The sequence below is a fragment of the Hemiscyllium ocellatum genome, chromosome 44 (genome assembly GCF_020745735.1).
Source record: "Hemiscyllium ocellatum isolate sHemOce1 chromosome 44, sHemOce1.pat.X.cur, whole genome shotgun sequence".
Taxonomy (NCBI): domain Eukaryota; kingdom Metazoa; phylum Chordata; class Chondrichthyes; order Orectolobiformes; family Hemiscylliidae; genus Hemiscyllium; species Hemiscyllium ocellatum.
This window is the reverse complement of record NC_083444.1, coordinates 12,643,236-12,669,934: the sequence shown is the minus strand read 5'-3', so window position 1 is coordinate 12,669,934 and position 26,699 is coordinate 12,643,236. Positions and strand designations below refer to the sequence as shown.

The 26,699-nt window shown below is 47.8% G+C and overlaps 1 protein-coding gene across 1 annotated transcript; it reads left to right on the top strand.

Annotated features, from left to right (window-relative positions):
• The first annotated feature begins 2,226 nt into the window (after positions 1-2,226).
• Positions 2,227-26,491, top strand: LOC132835255 (claudin-15-like). The gene is made up of 5 exons (XM_060854640.1): positions 2,227-2,440; positions 16,414-16,578; positions 20,170-20,251; positions 25,362-25,469; positions 26,155-26,491. The coding sequence occupies exons 1-5, from the start codon at positions 2,227-2,229 to the stop codon at positions 26,267-26,269; spliced, it is 684 nt and encodes a 227-aa protein (XP_060710623.1). The 3' UTR covers positions 26,270-26,491.
• Positions 26,492-26,699: the final 208 nt, after the last annotated feature.

Here is a 26,699-nt window from a genome sequence, read left to right as displayed (position 1 = left end):
GAGAGACAGAGAGAGACACACACAGAAACAGAAATAGAATAGAGAGATAAAGGGATAGTTGGAGAGAATGAGATGGAGATAGAAAGACAAAGATAGAGAGCAAAACACAAACAAACAACAAAAAGAAGGGAGGGAGAAAGACAGACAGGTAGAAATGGACACAAGGAGAGAGACAGGCATACAGAAACAGAGAGATGGAGACAGAAAGACACAGACCAAGGGAATAACAGAAGAACAGAGATAGATAGAAGCATAGAGGGAAAAAAGGATACACACAGACAGATAACAGAGGGGGAGTGAGAGAAAGAAAGACAAAGGGAAAGATAGATACAGAGAGAAGGACAGAGAGTGAGAATGGAGGATAATGAGAGAGAATCACACATGGAATTAGACAGGAGAAAGAGAGAAAGACAGACACACAAAGGGAGGAGACAGGGAGTAAAGCACACAGAGAGAAATAGTGGGGGGACAGAAAAAAGATAGAAAGAGAAAGACAGAAGAAAGAAAGAAAGAGACAGAAGGATGGAGAGACAGAGAAAAAAGGCAGATCAATAGAGACAGAGAGAGGGAGACACAAAGCAAAACATAGAGAGCGGGGGACAAAGGAAGACAGACAGAGGAATAAAGAGAGAAGGAGAGATGCAGAAAGGCAGATGATAGGGAGTTTAAATGATGAATACAGACATACATCTAAAGGGAAATCTAAACTCGAAGAAAACAGAAAATGCTGTAAATACTCAACAGGTCTGACATGATGTGTGGAGAGAGAAAAAGAATTAATGTTTCTTATGAAAGCTGACTGAGCTGAATCTCCGTCTCTCCAGGGACACTTATGAATATTCCCAACACTGGTCACATTTCCTTTGGATTCCAGTGTTTTAAATTGGGGTTGGGATTGGTCCATGTCCTCTCTGATTGCCCATTGGTTGGAGAAGGGTGACTGATGAGGTCTGAAAAGGTTCATGGCAAAAGGTCACGGAGTTGAAATGTTTAATGCTGCTTCTCTGTCCACTTGGTTATTTCCGGCATGTTCAGTTTTTAGTATCACTGCTGTAGTAGCAGCTGCAGACACAGCCCCGTTTGTGCAGAGGGGATTTCTACTGTTGAACACACTGATATCATGGAATGTGGAAGTTTGTTCTTTGAGGGGTGGGTATGGGAGCTATGAGCCGCTGGAGGTGTTGCAATATAACTATAAACACCTGGGTATGTGGCTCAGTGTCCTTGCTGGAAATTTTCCTAGTTTTCTTCAGTCTAATTTATTTATGGATTTGGGTTGGAACTAATCTGACGTCAATATTTATAATACTTTGCCAGGAAAGTTCACACACAGGAGAGAGTAGATTTACTTCATCTGAGTCAGCAAACCCTGAGCCAGCAGCACAGAGACCAGTCAATTAACCTGAATCTACCAACTAATTTGAATCAATCACTTCGGTCACCTGACCTGGATCAGCACTTGGAACCAACACTGTGACCAGTTAACTGGCCAGGAGTCAGTTAACCACAGAGTCAACTAACCTGGGTTCACGAGCTGGGGGTCAACTAACCTGGGCCAGTAATCTGCTAATCTGAATCAAAAACTTCGCTTCAGGAGTCAGCTCCATTGGATCACCACTGGGACAGTCTGTAATCCGGATCAACACATGGATAGTCTATAGTCTGGATCAGCACTGGCACATCCTGTAATCTGGATCAGCACTGGAATAGTCTGTAATCCAGATCATCACATGGCTGGTCTATAATCTGGATCAGCACTGGTACAGTCTCTATTCCAAATCAGCACTGGGGCAATCTCTAATCTGGATCAGCGTGGGATAGTCTATAATCTGGGTCAGCACTCGGGCAGTCTATAATCTGGAACAGCACTGGGACAGTCTGGAATCAGGAACAACACTGGGAGAGTCTATCATCTGGAGCAGCATTGGGACAGTCTATAATCTGGAACAGCACTGAGACAGTTTATAATCCGGGTAAGCACTGGGACAGTCTATCATCTGAATTAGCACTGGCACAGTCTATAATTCAAAACAGCTCTGGGACAATGTATAGTCCCGATCTGCACTGGGACGGTCTATAACCCAGCTCTGCACTGGATACTGTCTAGCCGGAGTCTGCATTGGGACCGTATCTAACCCGGCTGTGCACTTGGACAGTGTTCAGGCCGACTCCTGGCTGTAACTCCCCGCCTCCCTCGCTCTCTGAACCGGCCTCTGCTTTCCCGGGATGTCAGCGCTAGACGCTGCCGGCTTCGTGCTGGCCCTGCTGGGCTGGGTGCTGATCGGAGTGTGCCTGGGGGTAGACCAGTGGAGAGTCTCCACACTGGACGGCAGTGTCATCACCACCTCTACCATCTACGAGAACCTGTGGAAAAGCTGCGCTAGCGACTCGACCGGAGTTTACAACTGCAGGGACTTCCTCAGCCTGTTCGGCCTCTCAGGTACATTCTAGCAGCGCCCCGAGGAGAGTGGAGGGGTGTGTGCGTGTGAGAGGAGGGAAGAGGGACAAAGCAGAGTGGCTACAGCCTTCATACTGACACTGGGTACCCCATTCTCCCTGTTTCAGCCCCTCCCATAATCCTGTAGCAATTCCAAATTAATCCCACTGCCTACATTGTCTCCATAGTCCTGTATCAGTCCCTCAACTAATCTCACTTCCCAGCGCTTTCCCTATAGCCCTGCGTCAATCTGTAAACTGATCTCACTGTCCCATTCACTCCCCATTGTTCTGTATCAATCCCAAACTAGTCCAAAGACGTGCGAGTTAGGTGAATTGATCATGCTAAATTGCCCGTAGTGATAGGTGCATTAGTAGGGAGTAGGTGAATGGGTTTGGGTGGGTTACTCTTCGGAGGGTCAGTGTGGACTTGTTGGGCCGAAGGGCCTGTTTCTGCATTGTAGGGAATCTAATCTAATCTATTCCTACTGTCCTGCTCTCTCCCCATAGTCCTGTATCAATCCCATACTATTCCCATTGTCCCGCTGTCTCCCCATGATCATCTATCAATCCCAAACTATTCCCACTATTCCACTCTCTCCCCATAGCCCTGTACCAAACCTAAACTATTACCAGTGCCCACACCTCCCTGTAGTCCTGTATCAATCCCCAAACTAATCCCACTGTCCCACAGTCTCTCCATAGCCCAGTACCAATCCCAATTTAATCCCACTGCCCCACACTCTCTCCATAGCCCAATATGAATACCAAACTATTTCTACTGCCAGGCTCTTTCTTATTGCCATATTTCAATTGCAAACCAATCCCACTGCCTTGCATTTTCCCCTGTATCAATCCACAAACTAATTCCACTGCCCAGCTTTTTCCACAGTCTTGTATCAAATCCTCAAATTAATCTCACTGCCCCATTCTCTCCTCATAGCCCTCTATCAATTCCAAATGAACCCCACTGTACTGTACCCTACCCATAGCCATTTATCAATGCCAAACTAATACCTCTGCCCCACTGTCTCTCCAGAGTGCTGTATAAATCCCCAAACTCATCTCACTGCCCCACATTCTCCCCATATGCCTACACCAATCCCAAACTAATCCCGCTGCCTCGCATTCTCCTCATGGTCCTGTATCAGTCTAAATACTAATCCCACTGTGCCACTGTGTCTCCACTTTCCTGTATCAATCCTCAAACTAATTCCACTGCCAGACTCTCTCCCCAATTCCATATTTAAATCCCAAACTAATCCCACTGCCCTGTGCTTTCCCCATGGCCCTCTATCAATACCCAAACAAATCCAACTGTCCAGCTCTTTCCATAGCCCTGTATCAAATCCTCAAGCTAATCTCACTGCCCCAGTTTCTCCCCACAGGCCTGTTCTATCCCAAACTAATCCCCTGTCTGTGCACTCTCCCCACAGCCTAGTATCAACCCCCAATCTAATACCACTGCCCCACTCTCTGCATAGCCATGCATTGGAGTTCTGTATCAAACCCAAACTAATCTCACTGCCCTACTGCCTCCCCATAGTCCTGTATCAAACCCAAACTAAGATCACTGCCTGACTCTCTCCCTATAGTCCAGTATCAAACCCAAACTAATTTCAGTACCTCACTCTCCCCCAGTAGCCCTGTAACAATCCCACATCAATCACACTTCATTCATCACTGTCCCTACTTATGCACCTCCCAATAGTCAGTCATACAGCACATTGATGAAAAAACATTTCAAATGCTATGTGCCGTTATGGTCTCCTTATTTAATTAAGGATGTAAGTGTATTGGAGAAGGTTCAGAGGAGCTTTACTAGATTTATACCTGGGATGAGTGGGTTGTGTCATGAGGAAAAGCTGCACAGACTGGGCCTATACCCACTGGTGTTTGAAAGAGCGAGGGGTAACTTGATCGAAGTGTACAAAATGCTGAATGACCTTGACAAGGTGAATGAGCAAAGGGCTGTCTCTCCTTTTAGGTACGTCCAACATAGGAGGCATTGCTTTGAAATGAAGGGTCACCCATTTTGGACACAGAGTGAAGGGAAACATTCTCACTCCAATGACTGTGTGACTTTGGAATTCCTAACATGCAGGGGTGGTGGGGTCATTGAATATTTTGAAGGGTGGGTTCTGGTTGGGAAGGAGATGCAGTGGTTATTGGTGGTAAATGGGAATGCAGAATACTGACAATTCAACAATGATCTTATAAATGGCGGAGCAGACTTGAGGGGCCAACTAACTAAAAATCCCATTGCCTCACTTTCTCTCCACAGTCCCGTATCAATCCCCAAATTAATCCCACTGACCTGCGCTCTCCCATTGGCATTAGTTTGGGTTTCATACTGGACAATGTCCCATTCTCCTCCCATAGCCCTGTATCAATCCTAAAATGATTCCTGCTTCCCCTCTCTCTCCCCATAGCACTGTATAAATCCTTAAACTAAACCCACTGCCCTGCTTATTCCTCATAGCCCTGTATCAACCCCAAATGAATCCCACCGCCCCATTCTGGCCCTATAGCCCTCTATCAATAGCAAACTAATCCCACTGTCCTATGGTCTCCTCATAGACCTGTATCAATCTGCAAACTAATCCCTTGCCCTGCTCTCACCCCATAGCTCTCTATCAATCCCCAAATTAATCCCACTGCCCTGCTCTCTCCCCATAGCTCTCTATCAATCCCCAAACTAATCCCACTGCCCTGCTCTCTTCTCATAACCCTGTATCAATTTGCAAACTAATCCCACTGCCCCCGCTCCCCATAGCTCTGTATCAATCTAAAAACTAATCCTACTGCTCTGCTCTCTCCCCATAGCCCTGTATCAATCCGCCAACTGATCCCACTGCCCCAATCTCTGCCAAAGGACTAGACGTGGCAAATACTGGAAGGATGTTGCTGATAACCATGGAATCTAAAACCAGGGATCACAGTCTGACGATATGGGGTGGGATGAAGAGAAATGTCTTTAACCAGAGAGTGGGGAGCCTGTGGAATTCTTTGCCACAGAAAGCGGTTGAGGCCAAAACATTGTGTGATATCAGGAAGACGTTCCATATTGCATTTAGGGTGAAAGGCATCAAAGGATAGAGGAGGAAAGCAGGAACATGTTATTGATCTGCCATATTGAATAGACTCAAGGGGCTACATGGCCTCTCCTTCTATTTTCTTTCATGTTCCTCTAATTCCGGTCTCTTGCGTATCCCTAGTTTTAATTGTTCCACCTTTGGCTTCAGTTACCTAAATTCTTCCAAATCCCAAGCTTTGGAATCCTCACCTGACATAGTTAAAACTACCCTCCCACCCACCCACAACTCCATCCTACCTCCTTCAAGCCCATCTCCATCACTGGGACTTTGACAGCCTGCTCCAACATCTGCTGCTGTGACTCAGTGTCACACTTGTGCTCCCTTGAAGCCCCTTTCAGTAGGCACTTTACAAATGCAGTGTTATCAATCAGCACATACTCATACTCAAGAAAGATAACAGAATGCTGGCCTTTCTGTCTAAGAGGACTGGAGTGTAGGAATTCAGAAGTTATGCTGCAACTATACAAAACCCTGGTTAGTCTGAACTCCACCCCTTAGCAAGGGTATATTGGCTTTAGAACGGACACAGTATCAGTTTACAAGAATAATACCTGGACTTCAGGGGTTAAGTTATGAGCAAAGATTATGCACAATAGGCCTGTTTTCTCTAGAATTTAGACTGTTAGGGAGTAAATCTGGTCAAATCTTCAAGATAATACCAGGAAAAGACAGAATGGATAAACTATTTCCATTGGTTGGAGAGTTTAGAACTAGGGCATTGTCTAAGCATTGGGGCCAGATCATTCAGGTGAGATATTAGGAAGTGCTTTGACACACAAAGGCTGCAAGAAGTTTCAAATCTTCTCCCTCAAATGACAGTGGATACTGCGTTAGTTGTTAATCTTAAACCTGAAATAGGCTTTTTTTTTATTAAGCAAAGGAGTGAAGGGATATGGGCCAAAGGCGTAAAGGCCACAGATTGGCCAGAATCTCAGACAAGAGGGGCTGAATGGCCCATTCCAATGTTCAGACAAATTCAGAAAAGGAGGAATCCATTTGACCCTTCAACAGTGCTGCGCCATTCAGCAGCTGACCTGGTTGTGCTACCTTCCTGCATAGCCCTCTCCATTCCCTGTAAACCTTTCGTATACTCTGTCACCCACGCTTCACTGCTGCCAGCACCAATCGGCTACAGAATTCCAGAGCATTGTGAGGGACCCTGGAGAAGTGGGATCACTCAGTGCAGCCAGCAGTCCTTTGGTATCTCTGGGACTATTATCCTCTGAGGCAAAGCGCTGTCAGTACAAAGGTGTGTCCCCAAATGATATGAAGGTTAGAAAGGACACAAGTCCGGCCCTGAGAGTATTTGATGGGGGACAGTGTAGAAAGAGCTTTACTCTGTATCTAACCCTGTGCTGTCCCTGTCTATGGGAGTGTTTGATCGGAAGACAGTGTAGAGGGAGCTTTACTCTGTCTAATTCCATGCTGACCCTGTCCTGGGAGTGTTTGATCGGAAACAGTGTAGAGAGAGCTTTACTCTGTATCTAACCCCATGCTGTCCCTGTCCTGGAAGTGTTTGATGGGGGAGTGTGTAGAGAAAGCTTTACTCTGTATCTAACCCCATGCTGTCCCTGTCTTGGGAGTGTTCGATGGGGGACAGTGTAGAGAGAGCTTTACTCTGTATCTAACCCCATGCTGTCCCTGTCCTGGGAGTTTTTGATGGGGGGGCACTGTAGAGAGAGCTTTACCCTGTATTTAACTCCGTGCTGTCCCCGACCTGGAAGTATTTGATGGGGGACAGTGCAGAGAGAGCTTTACTTTGATTCTAACCCCATGCTGACCCTGTCCTGAGAGTGTTTGATGGGGGACACGTGGAGAGAACTTTATTCTGTACCTAACCCCTTGCTTTCCCTTACCTGGGAATGCTTTGTGGGACAGTTGATGGATACCCTATTGTATGCCTCCCTAAAATCTCCGATTTCACCCCTTCCTATTACACTCTCCTTCCTGTCACCATAGCCTGGGAGACAGTGTCTTGACATTACCCCTATGACTTGTCTAGTGAACAGGCCAAACCCAATATTTCAATGGAGTCAGGACAGTGTTGTCCTGAGAGTGCTCTGCATTGATCTTAGATATCAGGGCGTTCAGTTCAACAGGACACCTGATGTTGACGGCTACCTTATTCCGTCCCCAACTCCCCGGACACCCATGTTGAAAACCGTATTAAAGAAACACTGAGGACCACAAAGGTGCAGAATCTACTCTTTGTGGGTCAAGTGTTGCTGGGTTATCTGGAGAGTTGTTAATATGCATTCAGATGAAGCCTTTAAAGACCTTTGACGTAAATGGCTTTTGAAAACAAGGGTAGAAGACAGATGAGAAATTGTCCTGCTGCCGAGCAACATGAGAACACAGGAGGATGCCCTCAACCCCATTCAACCCCTCAAGCCTGTTCTGGACATTCAACGAGATGAGGACTGACCTGTGGCACAACTCCATGAAACAGGGAGAGACAAGTTGCCTATTAGAAAGAGAGAGCTGCCCAGTAGCTCAGTGAGTGCAGCAAGTTTCGTTCAGAGAGGGGTGCAGGTGAACTGGGTACAATCAAAGACCTGTAACATCAGCAGCATAGCTTGGCAGTCTCCTTAACAGTCGGGGCAGAAGAAAAGTCCCGAATGCTTTATATGTTAGTGACAGAAAGGTTCCGTCAACAGAAGGTGATAGAAGGTAACATGGAGTGTTTGCACAGAGACAAAAAGAGCTCAGCATGGTCACACCCACTGAGACAGTCCGTTCTGCTATAACGTGACAATTGTGTTCCTTGTGTTGTAGACGATCTCTAACCGAAAATCGCTATGTCCGTTCAGCAGAAAGTTTGTGTTATCCAAACAACGTCCACAGTTCGTCAATCGCGTTATAGCCAATCCGTGCTGACAAAACCCACATTATAGCAGAACGCCCTGTGCGGCCGTTTAAGGTGGAGGGAGGTGACCGTTCACAGAGGTTTGAGTGTCTCTAAGTTTGTTGTTGAGGGTAAAAACGGTTGGATCTTTTTCTCTCTTATTTGTAACGAGACCGTTTCAGATGGCTTTTGCAAAAGAGTTTTTTTCTTTTTTTGCATTCTTTTGTTAATAAATAAAATTTTGTTAATAAAATAAATAATGACGTTCTTTTGTTAAACGCACGCTGACAGTCTTCTTGAAATATGATCAGTGACTGTGAACAATTTAAAACAAAACTTCAACTTTTGGTCCATCAAACCAAGTTTCGATCTGGGGTTTGACTTGCCCAGCTTTACCGTCAGCTGGGATCAGGGCAGTAAAGCTCTGGCAGAACCTCATCTGAGCCCATGAGTGATTTGGTTCTTATTGCTTGGATGTTGTTTGATCGCATTGTCAAGACTCTCATTCAATCCAGGGACGGATATGATGGGGACAATGTCTGTAAGGTGTGATTCGGTGAGTATGGTGGGATAGTCTGCGGGACAGCTCTCCTAAATCTGGCTCAGTCCTTACATGTCAATTCAGGGGAATGTGACAAACTGAGAGAGAGAGAGAGAGAGAGAGCTGTTTTGCTGTTGCTGTATGCAAGATAGATGACAGCAATATTTCAAACCACCTTCAACTGCACCCATAACCTCTATATCCAGATGGACAAGGATGTATGGGGACATCACTTCCTATAAGTTCCCCTCTGAGCCACTCGCCATCCTGACGTAGAAATATATTTGCCATTCCCTCAGTGTGGCCAAGTGAAAACCCTTGGAATTCCCTCCCCACCAGGACTATACTGAACGGAGTGCAGCAGCTCAAGAAGGCATGTCCCCTATTAGAGCTCAGCAATAGGACGCTCAGATCGGAAGATTGAGTCGAACAATGTGTTCTTCTCGATGATCGACCATGGGATGGATCACCGCTCAGATCACAGTCCGTGTTTTATCAGCCCCACTGCGAACTGTAATAAGGCTTAATGTGTGAACTTTGAAGCTGTGTTGAGATAACAGCGAGATTAGATTACAAAACCTTGAGACAACTTTCCGATACGAACCCAGTGTCCAGGTTGAGTGTGTTCTGTGTTTCGGCATTTACTATCTTTTTTTACATCTGTCACCTCTTTACACAGCACGAAAAGCCCTCCATCGCGGAGTGAGCTGGTTATAACCCAATATGAGACAGCAACGACTCCAATCTGGATTAACAATTCACCTCTACAGAATTAAACTTCTCTGCTTCGTCACACCAGTCCTTCATTATTCCAAGTCTGCTTTTCATGCATGCATGTATTGTCCAGCATTCCCAATATTCCAAATAGGAGATGGAGTTTGATTTGGACAAATGCAAGATATTGCATTTTGGTAAAATAAACAAAGGCAGGACTTCTACAATTAAAAGCAAGGCCTTGAGTGATGTTGTAGAACAGAGGGACCTAGGGGCTCAGCTACATAATTTTTGAACTTTGTGTCGACAGGGTGGTTAAGAAGGCGTTTAGCACGATTGGCTTCATTGCTCAGACCTTGGAGTACAGGAGTTGGGACATCATGTTGAGGTTGTACAGGACACAAATGAAAATGCGTTGCTGGTTAAAGCACAGCAGGTCAGGCAGCATCCAAGGAATAGGAAATTCGACGTTTCGGGCATAAGCCCTTCATCAGGAATGAGGAGAGGGTGGCAGGCAGGTTAAGATAAAAGGTAGGGAGGAGGGACTTGGGGGAGGGGCGATGGAGATGTGATAGGTGGAAGGAGGTCAAGGTGAGGGTGATAGGCCAGAGTGGGGTGGGGGCGGAGAGGTTAGGAGGAAGATTGCAGGTTAGGAGGGCAGTGCTGAGTTGAGGGAACCGACTGAGACAAGGTGGGGGGAGGGGAAATGAGGAAACTGGAGAAATCCGAGTTCATCCCTTGTGGTTGGAGGGTTCCCAGGCGGAAGATGAGGCGTTCTTCCTCCAACCGTCGTGTTGTTATGTTTTGCCGGTGGAGGAGTCCAAGGACCTGCATGTCCTCGGTGGAGTGGGAGGGAGAGTTAAAGTGTTGAGCCACAGGGTGGTTGGGTTGGTTAGTCCGGGCGTCCCTGAGGTGTTCTCTGAAGCGTTCCGCAAGTAAGCGGCCCGTCTCCCCAATGTAGAGGAGGCCACATCGGGTGCAACGGATGCAATAGATGATGTGTGTGGAGGTACAGGTGAACTTGTGGCGGATATGGAAGGATCCCTTGGGGCCTTGGAGGGATGTGAGGGAGGAGGTGTGGGCGCAAGTTTTACATTTCCTGCGGTTGCAGGGGAAGGTGCCGGGAGTGGAGGTTGGGTTGATGGGGGGTGTGGACCTGACGAGGGAGTCACGAAGGGAGTGGTCTTTGCGGAACACTGATAGGGGAGGGGAGGGAAATATATCTCTGGTGGTGGGGTCCGTTTGGAGGTGGCGGAAATGACGGCGGATGATATGCTGTATACGGAGGTTGGTGGGGTGGTAGGTGAGAACCAGTGTGGTTCTGTCTTGGTGGCGGTTGGAGGGGCGGGGCTCAAGGGCGGAGGAGCGGGAAGTGGAGGAGATGCGGTGGAGGGGCTCAAGGGCGGAGGAGCGGGAAGTGGAGGAGATGGGCTCAAGGGTGGAGGAGCGGGAAGTGGAGGAGATGGGCTCAAGGGTGGAGGAACGGGAAGTGGAGGAGATGGGCTCAAGGGCGGAGGAACGGGAAGTGGAGGAGATGGGCTCAAGGGCGGAGGTGCGGGAAGTGGAGGAGATGGGCTCAAGGGCGGAGGAGCGGGAAGTGGAGGAGATGGGCTCAAGGGCAGAGGAGCGGGAAGTACCACTCCCTTCGTGACTCCCTCGTCAGGTCCACACCCCCCACCAACCCAACCTCCACTCCCGGCACCTTCCCCTGCAACCGCAGGGAATGTAAAACTTGCGCCCACACCTCCTCCCTCACATCCCTCCAAGGCCCCAAGGGATCCTTCCATATCCGCCACAAGTTCACCTGTACCTCCACACACATCATCTATTGCATCCGCTGCACCCGATGTGGCCTCCTCTACATTGGGGAGACGGGCCGCTTACTTGCGGAACGCTTCAGAGAACACCTCAGGGACGCCCGGACCAACCAACCCAACCACCCCGTGGCTCAACACTTTAACTCTCCCTCCCACTCCACCGAGGACATGCAGGTCCTTGGACTCCTCCACCGGCAAAACATAACAACACGACGGTTGGAGGAAGAACGCCTCATCTTCCGCCTGGGAACCCTCCAACCACAAGGGATGAACTCGGATTTCTCCAGTTTCCTCATTTCCCCTCCCCCCACCTTGTCTCAGTCGGTTCCCTCAACTCAGCACCGCCCTCCTAACCTGCAATCTTCTTCCTAACCTCTCCGCCCCCACCCCACTCCGGCCTATCACCCTCACCTTGACCTCCTTCCACCTATCATATCTCCATCGCCCCTCCCCCAAGTCCCTCCTCCCTACCTTTTATCTTAACCTGCCTGCCACCCTCTCCTCATTCCTGATGAAGGGCTTATGCCCGAAACGTCGAATTTCCTATTCCTTGGATGCTGCCTGACCTGCTGTGCTTTAACCAGCAACGCATTTTCAACTGTGATCTCCAGCATCTGCAGACCTCATTTTTTACCCCAGGACACTAATGAGGCCACTGTAATGAGTACAGTGTCAAGTTCTGGTCTCACTGTTATAAGAACGATATCATCAAGAGGGTTTAGAAAAGATTTACCAGGGTGCTGCCTTGAATGGACGGTTTGAGTTATAAGGAGAGGCTTGGTCTTTTTCTCACTGGATCGTAGGAGATTGAGGGGTGACATTCTCGAGATTTATAACATCATAAGGGGTGTAGGTAAGGTGAATGGTAGCTGTCTTTTCCCTACGATGGGAGAGTTCAAAACTAGGGGACATATTTTTAAGGTGAGGGGAAAAAGATTTAAAAAGAACATGAGGGGCAACTTCTTTACACAGAAAGTGGTTCACGTGTGGAATGACCTTATAACAGGTACAGTTATAAGGTAAAAAAGACATTTGGTTAAGTACATGTATAAGAAACGCTTGAAGGGATATGGGCCAAGTGCAGGCAGGTGGGACTAATTTAGTTTGGGATTATGGTCGGCTCTATGACTCTATAAACTAGTACTTAAATTGCTAATTTCATCTGTAATTACTCACTATATAATACAATACTGTACTAATGTACCTCCTGGCTTTTTCATATCCATGCACTCACTGTGAGTGTACATCTTCTGGCTAATTCAATAATGACACAGTTTAAGCCACACTGTTAAGCTGAGAGTTTGTAACATGGTGGCAGGGACTGAGATTGAATGTTGAACATTGAATTGGGCCAGATGGCTTACTCCTGCTCCTATTCCTTATGGTGATGTGCAGCAGGTTCCATATCAAAGTAAAGTTGACTGTCACACAACTAATCACTGATATGAGCATCAAACTATCCTGCGTTGTCATAAAATCTGATTCTATCATGTAATAAAACTCGTTACTTCTGTATAGAGTATCACAGCATGCTATAATGTTCAAGTGTAAGAAACATAAGAAATGGGAATAGGTCATTCAGCCCATCAAGTCCGTCCTCCCATTCCACACAACCATGGTGATCTTTGGTTTCAATGTCACGTCCCACCCGCTCTGTATATTCCCAAACATCTCTCAGTGTCAACCCCGTCAAACTCCTTAAGAATCTTGTAGGTCTGAATGAGATCACCTTGCATTTTTCCAAACTCCACAGGGCTAGTCCGCTGGCTCAGCTGTTAGCAACACTGCCTCACAGCACCAAGGTCCTGTGTTCAAGCCCAGCCTCAGATGATTGTCTGTTTGTGTGTTCTCCCCATGTCACAGTGCCCAGACTGGACTGACAAAGAGTGGGAAGTAATACTGAAGATTCTGTCCTTTAAACACAGACAACAGGAACCACATTTCTGTAAGTCTATTTAGTTTGTCCATAAGTCCCACTAATACTGAGTGACCCTCAGAGCCTGGCTTGTTTAGGTCAGCAATTCAAGTACTCGGTTGGTAGGGCCTTGATATCTGTGATTCAGTGCTAGGTATCAATATCATGGTTTGATTGGGTACTGAGTATCTGCAATGCTTTGGTTGGTATCTGGTGATTTATTTTTACATTCACTGGTGGGGTGTAGGCATTGCTGGCTGGGCCCAGCATTTATTGCCCATCCCTAGGTGCTCCTTGAGAAGGTGGGGGTGAGCTGCTTTCTTGAACTGCTGCAGTCTGCCTACAGTGCCATTAGGGAAGGAATTCAAGGATTTTGACCCAGTGACACTGAAGGAACAGTGATATATTTTGAAGTCAGGTTGGGCAGTAGTTCAGAGGGGAGTTTGCAGGGGGTGGTATTCCCATGTATCTGCTGCCCTTGCCCTTCTAGATGGAAGTGGTCATGGGTTTGGAAGCTGCTATCTGAGGATCTTTGGTGAATTCCTTCAGTGAATCTTTAGATGGTAAACACTGAGCGTCAGTGGTGGAGGGAGTGGATAATTATAGATGTGGTGCCAATCAAGCAGAGCCTGCTTTGCCCTGGATGGTGTTAAGTTTCTTGAGCATTGGAGCTGCCCCATCCAGGCAAGTGGTGAGCATTGAACCACACTCCTGCCTTGTGCCTTGTAGATGGTGGACAGGCTTTGAGGAGTCAGAAGGTGAGTTACTCATCAGTGTTCCTAGCCTCTAACCTGCTCTTGTAGCCATTGCATTTATATGACCTGGGCAATTTTCAACATTGTCGGGTAGATGCCACTGTTTAAACTGTATTGGAAGAGCTTGGCTAAGGACGCGGCAAGTTCTGGAGCCCAAGTCTTCAGGACTATTGCTGGAATGTTGTCAGGACCCATAGCCTTTGCAATATCCAGCGCCTCCAAAGTTTTCTTGAGTTGAATGGCTGAAGACTGGATATCTGTCATGCTGGGGAGCACTGAATGATGCTTCAGCTTTATCTTTTGCACTGATGTGCTGAGCTCTTCCATCATTGAGGATGGCGATATTTGTGGAGCCTCCTCCTCCAGTGAGTTGTTTAATTGTCCAGCACCATTCACAATTGGATGTGGAAGGACTGCAGAGCTTAGATCTGATCTGTTGGTTATGGGATTCCTTAGCTCTGTCTATCACTTGCTTCTTATGCTGTTTTGGCAAGTAGTCCTATTTGGTGGCTTCACCAGGTTGACACCTCATCTTCAGATATGTCTGGTACTGTTCCTGGCTGCACCCTCCTGTGCTCTCCATTGAACCAAGGTTGATCCCCTGGCTTGATGGTAATGGTTGAGTGGGGGATATGCCAGGCCATGAGGTTGCAAATTGTGTTGGAGTACAGTTCTGCAGCTGTTGATGGCCCACATGGATCAGCTCAAAGTCTGTCCCATTTATCATGATGATACTGCCACAAAACAAGATGGAGAGTATTCCCAATGTGAAAGTGGGACTTGGTCTCCACAAGGACTGTGTGGTGGTCATTTTGACTGATATTGTCATGGACAGATGTTTCTGCAACTGGCAGATTGGTAAGGATGAGGTCAAGTATGTTTTTTCCTCTTGTTCGTTCCCTGCCCACCTGTCACAGACCCAGTCTCGCAGTGATGTCCTTTAGGACCCGACCAGCTTGGTCTGTGATACTGCTGCCGTGCCATTCTTGGTGTTGGACATTGAAATCCTCCACCCCCTGAGTACATTCTGTGCCCTTTTCATCCTCAGTGCATCCTCCTAGTATTGTTGGACATGGAAGAGTACTGATTCATCAGCCAAAGGAAGATGGTACATGGTAATGAACAGGAGGTTTCCTTGCCCATGTTCAACCTGAGGCCATGAGACCTTGGGGGTCTGGAGTCAATGTTGAGGATTCCCAAGCAATTCCCTCCTGACTGTATCCCACTGTGCCACCATCTCTGCTGGGTCTGTCCTGCCAACGACACAGGACATATCCAGAGGTGGTGTCTGGAACATTGACTGTAAGGTATGATTCCGTGAATATGATGATATCAGGCTGTTGCTTGACAAGTCTGTGAGACAGCTCTCCCAATATTGGCACTAGCCCCCACCTGTTAGCAAGGAGGACTTTACGGGATAGACAGGGCTGTTTCTGCCTAGGTCAGTGCGAGGTGGTCTGACCAGTTTTATTTCTTTGCTGAACGTTCGGAGTGATTGATACAACTGAGTGGCTTGCTAGGCCATTTCAGAGAGCGGTTAATTGTCAACCACATTGGGCTGTGGGTCTGGAGTCACACATAGGCCAGACCAGGTAAAGGATGGCAGTTTCTTTCCCTAAAGAACATTAGTGAACTGGATGTGTTTTTCTTGACAATCAATTTATTGAATTCATAATTCCAAATATTTGTTATTGAATTCAAATTCCACAATTTGCCATGATGGGATTTGAACCTGGGTCCGCAGAATGTTAGATGAATTTCTGGATTAATCATCTTTAGGGTGACATGGGTTAGCACTGCTGCCTCATGGCACCAGGGACACGTGTTTGATTCCAGCCTCGGGCGACTGTCTGTATGGAGTTTGCACATTCTCCTTGTGTCTTTGTGGGTTTCCTCCAGGTGTTCCAGTTTCCTCCCACGATCCCTAGATGTGCAGGTTAGGGTGGGCTGGCTATGCTAAATTACCCATAGGGTTGTGCAGGCTCGGTGGGTAAGTCATGTGAAAATGCAGGATAGGGTTATGGGGCCTGGATGGAAGGGTCAGTGTGGACCAGTTGGGCCAAATGGTCTCTTTCCACACTGTAGGGATTCTATGATTTAGTGATAATGATACTAGACCATTGCTTCCCCTATAACTGATTGGACACAGGTATCTGTTTGACTGCATGGTGGGTATCGATGTGGCGATTTGACTAGTTAACTGGATGTTAGGATTGGCTTGTTTCCATATTCTATTGCAGTGAGATGAATTGACCACTGGATTCTCACCCGACCTCTGTCTCCTGTCTTTAGATTATATCCGTGCTTCCCAGGCCTTGATGATCATTTCCATCTTGTTGGGATTTTTTGCTGGAATTACCAGTTTGTTTGGACTGAAATGCACACTACTGGGTAACACGGAACCCACTGTGAAGGCAAAGGTGGCTACTGCTGGAGGGGTCCTGTTTATTATAGCCGGTGAGTGGGTGGGGAGCAGAGCTCCAGTGCATTGTGTAAGGGGGAGTGAAAAGGTGTGTGTGTGTGTCTGCATATGTGTGTCTACATGTGTCTGTAAGTGTGTGTGAGTTGTGTGTGTATGCGCACGCGCATGTGTGTTGTTAGATGGGGTAGGAGCTGGTTGGTAGGGGAGGTGAGTGTGGATCCGAGGGGTGTAAGAGGGGTGTTGTGACCAGGGAGGATGTGACACAGGGAGAATGGGATTTCAGAGGGTGTGATTTGGGGTGTGTGCGAGTTGGGGGTGGAATGTATTGGAGGGGTGTTGAGTTGCGCAGGTATGAATTCAGAGGCTGTGAACTTGTGAGCTGTGAGTTGAGGGGATTGGAGTTGGGAGGGTGTGAGTTGAGGGTGTGTGAGTTGAGGGCATGTTCGTTGGAAGGGTTTGAGTTGGGGAGGTGTAAGATGGGGAGGGTGTGAGTTGGGAGTGTTTGAATTGGGAGGGTGAGTTGGGGAGGCTTGAATTGAAGGTATTTGTGTTAGGAGCATGAAGATTGGGAAGGTGTGGATTGGGAAGGTGTGAGTGGGGGAAGGTGTGAGTTGAGGAATGTGTGGGTTGGGAAGTTGTGAGTTGGGAAGGCGTGGGGGGGAAGTTGTGAGTTGAGGAAGGTGTGAGTTGGGAAATGTGGGTTGGGAAGGTGAGTGGGGGAAGGCGTGAGTTGTGGAAGGTGTGAGTGGGGGAAGGTGTGAGTGGGGGAAGGTGTGAGTTGAGGAAGGTGTGAGTTGAGGAAGGTGTGAGTTGGGGAAGGCGTGGATTGGGAATGCGTGAGTGGGGGAAGGTGTGAGTTGGGAAGGCATGAGTGGGGGAAGGTGTGAATTGAGGAAGGTGTGAGTTGGGAAGGCATGAATTGGGAAGACTTGAGTGGGGGAAGGTGTGAGTTGGGAAGGTGTGAGTTGAGGAAGGTGTGAGTTGGGAAGGCATGAATTGGGAAGACTTGAGTGGGGGAAGGCATGAATTGGGAAGGCGTGAGTGGGGGAACGCGTGAGTGGGGGAACGCGTGAGTGGGGGAATGCGTGAGTGGGGGAAGGTGTGAGTTGGGAATGTGTGGGTTGGGAAAGGTGTGAGTGGGCAAGGTATGGGTTGGGAATGTGTGGGTTGGGAAAGGTGTGAGTGGGCAAGGTATGGGTTGGGAATGTGTGGGTTGGGAAGTTGTGAGTTGGGAAGGCGTGGGGGGGAAGTTGTGAGTTGAGGAAGGTGTGAGTTGGGAAATGTGGGTTGGGAAGGTGAGTGGGGGAAGGCGTGAGTTGTGGAAGGCGTGAGTTGGGAAGGCGTGAGTTGGGAAGGTGTGAATTGGGAAGGCGTGAGTTGAGGAAGGTGTGAGTTGAGGAATGTGTGGGTTGGGAATGTGTGGGTTGGGAATGTGTGGGTTGGGAAGGCATGAATTGGGAAGACTTGAGTGGGGGAAGGTGTGAGTTGGGAAAGCATGAATTGGGAATGCGTGAGTGGGGGAAGGTGTGAGTTGGGAAGGCATGAGTGGGGGAAGGTGTGAATTGAGGAAGGTGTGAGTTGGGAAGGCATGAATTGGGAAGACTTGAGTGGGGGAAGGTGTGAGTTGGGAAAGCATGAATTGGGAAGGTGTGAGTTGAGGAAGGTGTGAGTTGAGGAAGGTGTGAGTTGAGGAAGGTGTGAGTTGGGAAGGCATGAATTGGGAAGGCGTGAGTTGAGGAAGGTGTGAGTTGAGAAAGGTGTGAGTTGGGAAGGCGTGAGTGGGGGAAGGCATGAGTGGGGGAAGGTGTGAGTTGGGAAGGCATGAATTGGGAAGGTGTGAGTTGAGGAAGATGTGAGTTGGGAAGGTATGAGTTGGGAAGGCATGAATTGGGAAGGTGTGAGTTGAGGAAGGTGTGAGTTGGGAAGGTGTGAGTTGGGAAGGTGTGGATTGGGAAGGCGTGAGTGGGGGAAGGCGTGAGTGGGGGAAGGCGTGAGTTGGGAAGGCGTGGATTGGGAATGCGTGAGTGGGGGAAGGTGTGAGTTGGGAAGGCATGAGTGGGGGAAGGTGTGAATTGAGGAAGGTGTGAGTTGGGAAGGCGTGAGTGGGGGAAGGCATGAGTGGGGGAAGGTGTGAGTTGGGAAGGCATGAATTGGGAAGGTGTGAGTTGAGGAAGATGTGAGTTGGGAAGGTGTGAGTTGGGAAGGCATGAATTGGGAAGGTGTGAGTTGAGGAAGATGTGAGTTGAGGAAGATGTGAGTTGGGAAGGTGTGGATTGGGAAGGCGTGAGTGGGGGAAGGCGTGAGTGGGGGAAGGCGTGAGTTGGGAAGGCGTGGATTGGGAATGCGTGAGTGGGGGAAGGTGTGAGTTGGGAAGGCATGAGTGGGGGAAGGTGTGAATTGAGGAAGGTGTGAGTTGGGAAGGCATGAATTGGGAAGACTTGAGTGGGGGAAGGTGTGAGTTGGGAAAGCATGAATTGGGAAGGTGTGAGTTGAGGAAGGTGTGAGTTGAGGAAGGTGTGAGTTGAGGAAGGTGTGAGTTGGGAAGGCATGAATTGGGAAGGCGTGAGTTGAGGAAGGTGTGGATTGGGAAGGCGTGAGTGGGGGAAGGCGTGAGTGGGGGAAGGCGTGAGTGGGGGAAGGCGTGAGTGGGGGAAGGCGTGAGTTGAGGAAGGTGAGGTTGGGAAGGCGTGAGTGGGGGAAGGTGTGAGTTGGGAATGTGTGGGTTGGGAAGGCATGAGTTGGGAAGGCGTGAATGGGGGAAGGTGTGAGTTGGGAATGTGTGAGTGGGAGGTGGGAATTAGGTCTGATTTTGAAGGATGTGAATTGGGGGAGATAGGAAATGAGTGTAGGTCCTGGGAGTGAGTTTCATGGGGGAGGGGAGGGGGTGTTGTTAGTGATTAGTGCTGTGAACTCTGCTCATTCTGCTTTCCTCAGTGTTTGACAGTACTGTAATTCTGAGGCTGTGATTAACAGTGGTGGGTTTGAGGATGCATAGACTGAGGATGGTGTATTTGGCGTTGGTGCATTTGGTGTTGGTGCGTTTGGCATTGGTGTGTTTGGTGTTGGTGTGTTTGACATTGACATTGGTGCATTTGCAATGGTGTGTTTGGCATTGGTGTATTTGGCATTTGACGTTGACGCATTTGACGTTGACGCATTTGACATTGGTGTATTTGGCATTGGTGTGTTTGACAGTATGTTTGATGTTGGTGCGTTTGACATTGGTGTGTTTGTTGTGTATTTGACAGTATGTTTGGCATTGGTGTGTTTGGTGTTGGTGCATTTGGCATTAGTGTGTTTTGCATTAGTAAGTTTAACATTAGTGCATTTGGTATTGGTGTGTTTGGCATTGGTGTATTTGGCATTTGACATTGGTGTGTTTGATGTTGGTGTATTTGGTGTTGGTACGTTTGACAGTGCGTTTCATGTTGGTGCATTTGACATTGGTGCATTTGGCATTGGTGCATTTGGTATTGGTCTGTTTGGCACTGCATTTGGCATTGGCACATTTGATGTTGGTGTGTTTGGCAGTTGGTGTATTTGGTGTTGGTGCATTTGGCATTGGTGTGTTTGGCATTAGTGTTTTAAATATTAGCATGCTTGATGGTGATATTTTTCTTCCGCAGCCCTGTGTGCAATGGTCCCAGTTTCCTGGTACGCCTTCAATGTCACTGTGCAGTTTTATGATATGACCTACCTCGGTACCAAGTAAGTGGCTGCCACGTGGTGAGCTTGCATTCCTCAGGCAGGCGACAGTTTGGGTCACCATCTAACACTCAAACCTGACTACACTCAAACAGGAACATGCCCACATTGAAGGGAGAGAGCAATACCATCCTTGAGAAAAGCATGGGTGACAGTAATGGGGCGCACTGTCTCAGTGCAGTATTCCCTCAGTGCTGTGCTTCTGAGTGGGTAACCCCCTCTCTGCTGGCTCTCTCACCCTGGGTTCAAGGTCCCCAGAGTGAGATGTGAACCCCCAGTGCAGCGACTCCGAACTGATGCATATTTTGGATGCTGCAACCAGAGATGTGACTCCCCCGAGGGTCGGGGTTGGGTAGATTCAGCATCCGGGATGACCGAGTGAATAGATGACCTGGACTTAGGCCTTTCATCCCTCCCGATTCATCAGTCCATGTGGATCAGGAGCAGAAGTAGAGTCATAGAGATGTACAGCATGGAGACAGACCCTTGTCCAACTTGTCCATGCCAACCAGACATCCCAATTTGACCTTGTCCAATTGCCAATGCTTGGCCCATATCACTTGAAACCTTTCCTATTCATATACCCATCCAGATGCCTTTTAAATGCTGTAATTGTACCAGCTTCCACCACTTCCTCTGGCAGTTCATTCAATAGACAATAGGTGCAGGAGTCGGCCATTCTGCCCTTCGAGCCTGCACCATCATTCAATATGATCATGGCTGATCATCCTTAATCAGTATCCTATTCCTGCCTTATCTCCATAACCCTTGATTCCACTATCCTTGAGAGCTCTATCCAACTCTTTCTTAAATGAATCCAGAGACTGGGCCTCCACTGCCCTCTGGGGCAGAGCATTCCACACAGCCACCACTCTCTGGGTGAAGAAGTTTCTCCTCATTTCTGTCCTAAATGGTCGACCCCATATTTTTAAGCTGTGTCCTCTGGTTCAGCACTCACCCATCAGCTGAAACATGTTTCCTGCCGCCAGAATGTCCAATCCTTTAATAATCTTATATGTCTCAATCAGATCCCATCCCAGTCTTCTAAACTCAAGGGTATACAAGCCTAGTCGCTCCAGTCTTTCAGTGTAAGGTAATCCCGCCATTCCAGGAATTGACATTGTGAACCTACGCTGCACTCCCTCAATAGCCAGAATGTCTTTCCTCAAATTTGGAGACCAGAACTACACACAGTACTTCAGGTGTGGTCTCACCAGGGCCCTGTACAGCTGCAGAAGAACCTCTTTGCTTCTATACTCAATTCCTCTTGTTATGAAGGCCAGCATGCTTTTAGTCTTCTTCACTACCTGCTGTACCTGCATGCTTACCTTCATTGACTGGTGTACAAGAACACCCAGATCTCTCTGTACTGCCCCTTTACCTAAATTGATTCCATTGAGTTAGTAATCTGCCTTCCTGTTCTTGCCACCAAAGTGGATAATCATACATTTATCCACATTAAACTGCATCTGCCATGCATTTGCCCACTCACCTAACTTGTCCAGGTCACCCTGTAATCTACTTACATCTTCATCACATTTCACCCTGCCACCCAGCTTAGTATATTCAGCAAATTTGCTAATGTTATTGCTAATACCATCTTCTATATCATTAACATATATTGTAAAAAGCTGCGGTCCTAGCACTGATCCCTGCGGTACCCACTGGTCTCTGCCTGCCATTCCGAAATGGAGCCGTTTATCACTACTCTTTATTTTCTATCAGCCAACCAACTTTCAATCCAAGCTAGTACTTTGCCCCAATACCATGCGCCCTAATTTTGCTCACTAACTTCCTATGTGGGACTTTATCAAAAGCTTTCTGAAAGTCAAGGTACACTACATCTACTGGATCTCCCTTGTCCATCTTCAGAGTTACATCCTCAAAAAATTCCAGAAGATTAGTCAAGCATGATTTCCCCTTCATAAATCCATGCTGACTCTGACCTATCCTGTTACTACTATCCAGATGTGTCGTAATTTGATCCTTTATAATAGACTCTAGCATCTTTCCCACCACTAAGGTCAGACTAACTGGTCTATAATTTCCTGTTTTCTCTCTCCCACCTTTCTTAAAAAGTGGTACAACATTAGCCACCCTCCAATCTGCAGGAACTGATCCCAAATCTATCAAACTCTGGAAAATAATCACCAACGCATCCACGATTTCTCGAGCCATCTCCTTCAGTATCCTGGGATGTAGACCATCAGGACCCGGGGACCTATCAACCCTCAGACCTAACAGTCTCTCCAACACCAATTCCTGGCAAATATAAATTCCCTTATGTTCAGGTCCTTCAGCCACTGTTACCTCAGGGAGATTGCATGTGTCTTCCCCAGTGAACACAGATCTGAAGTACCAATTCAATTCTTCTGCCATTTCTTTGTTCCCCAGAATATATTCCCCCATTTCTGTCTTCAAGGGCCCAATTTTAGTCTTAACCATTTTCTTGCCTTTCACATACCTAAAAAAGCATTTACTATCCTCCTTTATATTATTGGCCAGTTTACCTTTGTACCTCATTTTTTCTCTGCGTATTTCCTTCTTCGTAATCCTCTGTTGTTCTTTGAAAGCTTCCCAGTCCTCCGTTTTCCCACGTATCTTTGCTATGTCTTTTTGACTTTTAACTTTTTATGTTTCTTAACTCACCTCGTCAGCCATGGCCACCCATGCCTCCTCCTAGGATCTTTCTTCCTTTTTGGAATGAACTGATCCTGCAACTTCTGCATTGTACACAGAAATATCTGCCATTGTTCCTCCACTGTCCTCCCTGCTAAGGTATTGGACCATTGAACTTTAGCCAGCTCCTCCCTCATAGCTCCATAGTTCCCTTTATTCAACAGGAATATTGTCACTTCCGATTGTACCCTCTCCCTCTCAAATTGCAAATTGAAGCTTATTGTATTATGGTCACTACTTCCCAATGGTTCCTTCACTTCGAGGTCCCTGACCAATTCTGGTTGGTTGCACAATACCAAATCCAGAATTGCCTTCTCCCTGGTCGGCTCCAGCACCAGCTGTTCTAAGACTCCATCTCTGAGGCACTCCACAAAGTCTCTTCCTTAAGGTCCAATACCACCCTGATTCTCCCAATCTACCTGCATGTTGAAATCCCCCATAAAAGTGTAGTCACATCTTCGCGACAGGCCAATTTCAGCTCCTGATTCAACATTGCATCATTCCATCTATGCACCACCCTCTGCATGAAAACGTTACATAGAACAGTACAGCATAGTACAGGCCCTTGGCCCTCCATATTGTGCCGGCCTTTTATCCTACTCTTAAGATCAAACTAACCTTCCGTGTGCCTACCCAAGAGTTGTGCAAATGTCCCTAATGTATCTGACTCTACTACCACAGTACATTCCACACACTCACCACACTCTGTTGCCTCTTCAGTCCTTTCTAAATCTTTCCCCCTTTCTGTAAACCTATGGCCTCTAGTTCTTGTATATTTACCCTATCAATGTCCGCTCAGGATTTTATAAACCTCTATAAGGTCACGCCTCAGCCCTCGACACTCCTGACACTTCAGAACATGGATCAAATATTCAAGTTTAGACAAAGATAAGAATGGGTGACATGGTGACTCAGTGGTTAGTGCTGCTGTTTCATAGCACCAGGGACCCGGGTTTGATTCCAGATTTGTGCAGCCGTCTGTGTGGAGTTTGCACATTCTCCTCATGTCTGCGTGGATTTCCTCCGGGTGCTCCAGTTTCCTCCCACAATCCAAAGATGTGCAGGTGAGGTAAATTGGCCATGCTAAATTGTCCCATAGTGTTCAGGGATGTGTAGGTCAGGTGTATTAGTTGGTGGTAAATATAGGGTAAGGGAATGGGTCTGGTGGGATACTCTTTGGAGGGTTGGTGTGCACTTGTTGGGCCGATTGGCCTGTTTCCACACTGTAGGGATTCTATGATCATGGTCTTTCATCCCTGCTTTATCCAAACTCTCTGTTCCGCTCATCCCTCCACTTTGGCTTTTCCCTGCTCTGTTCATAGAGTCATAGAGATGTACAGCATGGAAACAACCTGTCCATACCTACCAGATATCCCAACCCAATCTAGTCCCACCTGCTAGCACCCAACCCATATCCCTCCAAACCCTTCCTATTCATATACCCATCCAAATGCCTTTTAAATGTTGCAATTGTACCTGCCTCCACCACTTCCTCTGGCAGCTCATTTCATACACATACCACCCTCTGTGTGAAAAGGTTGCCCCTTAGGTCTCTTTTGTATCTTTCCCTTCTCACCCGAAACCTATGCCCTCTAGTTCTGGACTCCCCAATCCCAGGGAAAAGACTTTGTCTATTTATCCTATCCATGCCCCTCATCATTTTGTACCTTCCATAAGGTCACCCCTCAGCCTCTGACGCTCCAGGGAAAACAGCCCCAGCCTGTTCAGCCTCTCCCTCTACCTCAAATCCTCCAATCCTGGCAACATCCTTGTAAATCTTTTCTGAACCTTTTCAAGTTTCACAACATCTTTCCGATAGGAAGGAGACCAGAATTGCATGCAATATTCCAACAGTGGCCTAACCAATGTCCTGTACAGCCGCAACATGACCTCCCAACTCCTGTACTCAATACTCTGACCAATAAAGAAAAGCATACCAAACGCCTTCTTCACTATCCTATCTACCTGCGACTCCACTTTCAGGGAGCTATGAACCTGCAATCCAGGGTCTCTTCCATCTTGCACCTTTGTCTATTTGCCTTTATACCCTCCCCCGCCCAATTTGTCCACCTTCCTGTTTGCTTTGTCTATCTGCCCACCTGCCCTCCCCCTTTGTTACAAAGATGAGTGTAAACACTTCCATCCTGCCACAAAACCCTGCACTAAAAGTTGCAAGTTGGCAATGCTATTGACCTACCCAGGGAGCAGAGAACAAATCCATTGGTTAGTGTTGGAAAAGGAGAAATCGTGGAAAGTCTTTGATGCCTCCTGCCAACCACTAGCAATAGTCCTGTGGTTGGGGGTCAGTCTGGAGGAGTGTGGTTGGGGAGAGGGGGGAATGTTCCTTTGGCAAAGGTTTGGAGAGTGAGGGGGTGCTTAAGGAAGGCCTACAGTTGTCAATACCCACTGTTGTCTCCCCCCTGTCTGATACGAGGTATGAACTGGGACCGGGCCTCTACATTGGCTGGGCAGGAGCATCTCTGGAGCTGATTGGTGGGATCTGCCTGTGCTGCTCATGCCGAACGGCCAAGGATGTCAGAGGGTAAGTCTCACAAGCCCCTCCTGTTGTGGGAGCGTGTTAACAGCACCGTGGCTGCCCCCACCCCAACCTTGTCATGGGCCCTACTGTATCCCCAGGGCACTGACCTCTCTGGCCTGGGATTGGCACCATCCCTCACTCCCCCTACTCAATGGGTGCCTGGATCTGCCCCTTTGTCCATTTGACCACCACCCCCGGGCATTGCCTGGGGTAGTGACTCCCTGAGCCATTGAGTCCCTCCTTCGCTGGGCACCGAACGTCTTCCCTTCTCGAACACAGACTCTCTGCAGCCTGCCAACCACAACTCCAACATCTCCCCATACCCCCATCTGGGCACTGTGCAGTCCATGCCCACTGAATATTGAACAATGAGGTTCCTGATGAAGGGCTCTGGCCCAAAACGTCGAATTTCCTGTTCCTTGGTGTGCTTTAACCAGCAACACATTTTCAGCAATGAGCATCCAATGCTATTTCGCAGAGATGGGAAAAAAAATCTACATTCTCCTCTTTGGAAATGGAGAATGTTCCCACACTACCACGCTGCTCCCCCTTACCACTTCCTCCCTGGTTCCAGCCTGCCTCCCTACGTGCCCAGAGATGAGCCAGACACGGGCTCAACACCTTGAGATCTCACGTTGACAAGTGAGATGGTGGATCCGTCACTCTCATGTGTTATCTTTTCTTGCAGTAGCTACACGTACACATACAAGACGGCCAGATCCCCCCAGCCGGGAGAGGTGTCCAAGAAATGGAACTCGGAGCCGGATAATGCCAGCAACTACGGGAAGAACGCTTACGTTTGAGGGCGTTCTTACCTCTGGTGCCTTGACTCTCTCTAGTGCATGGGCTTGGGGCGGGGGGGATCCTTACTCTGTGGGGGATGGCTATCTCCTGTCACCCTACATGCATCCACTTACAAACCTCGTGAGATAGGACTGGAGTCAGTTTTTTTCTCTCTCTCTATTGCCTTTTGCTAAAAATATCTAATCATTGTTTCTGACGGAGCTTCTATATAGGTAAAAACAATGACTGCAGATGCTGGAAACCAGATTCTGGATTAGTGGTGCTGGAAGAGCACAGCAATTCAGGCAGCATCCAAAGTGCAGCGAAATCGACGTTTCGGGCAAAAGCCCTTCATCAGGAGGCATAATATTATTCCTGATGAAGGCTTTTGCCCGAAACGTCAATTTCGCTGCACTTTGAATGCTGCCTGAACTGATGATCCCTTCCAGC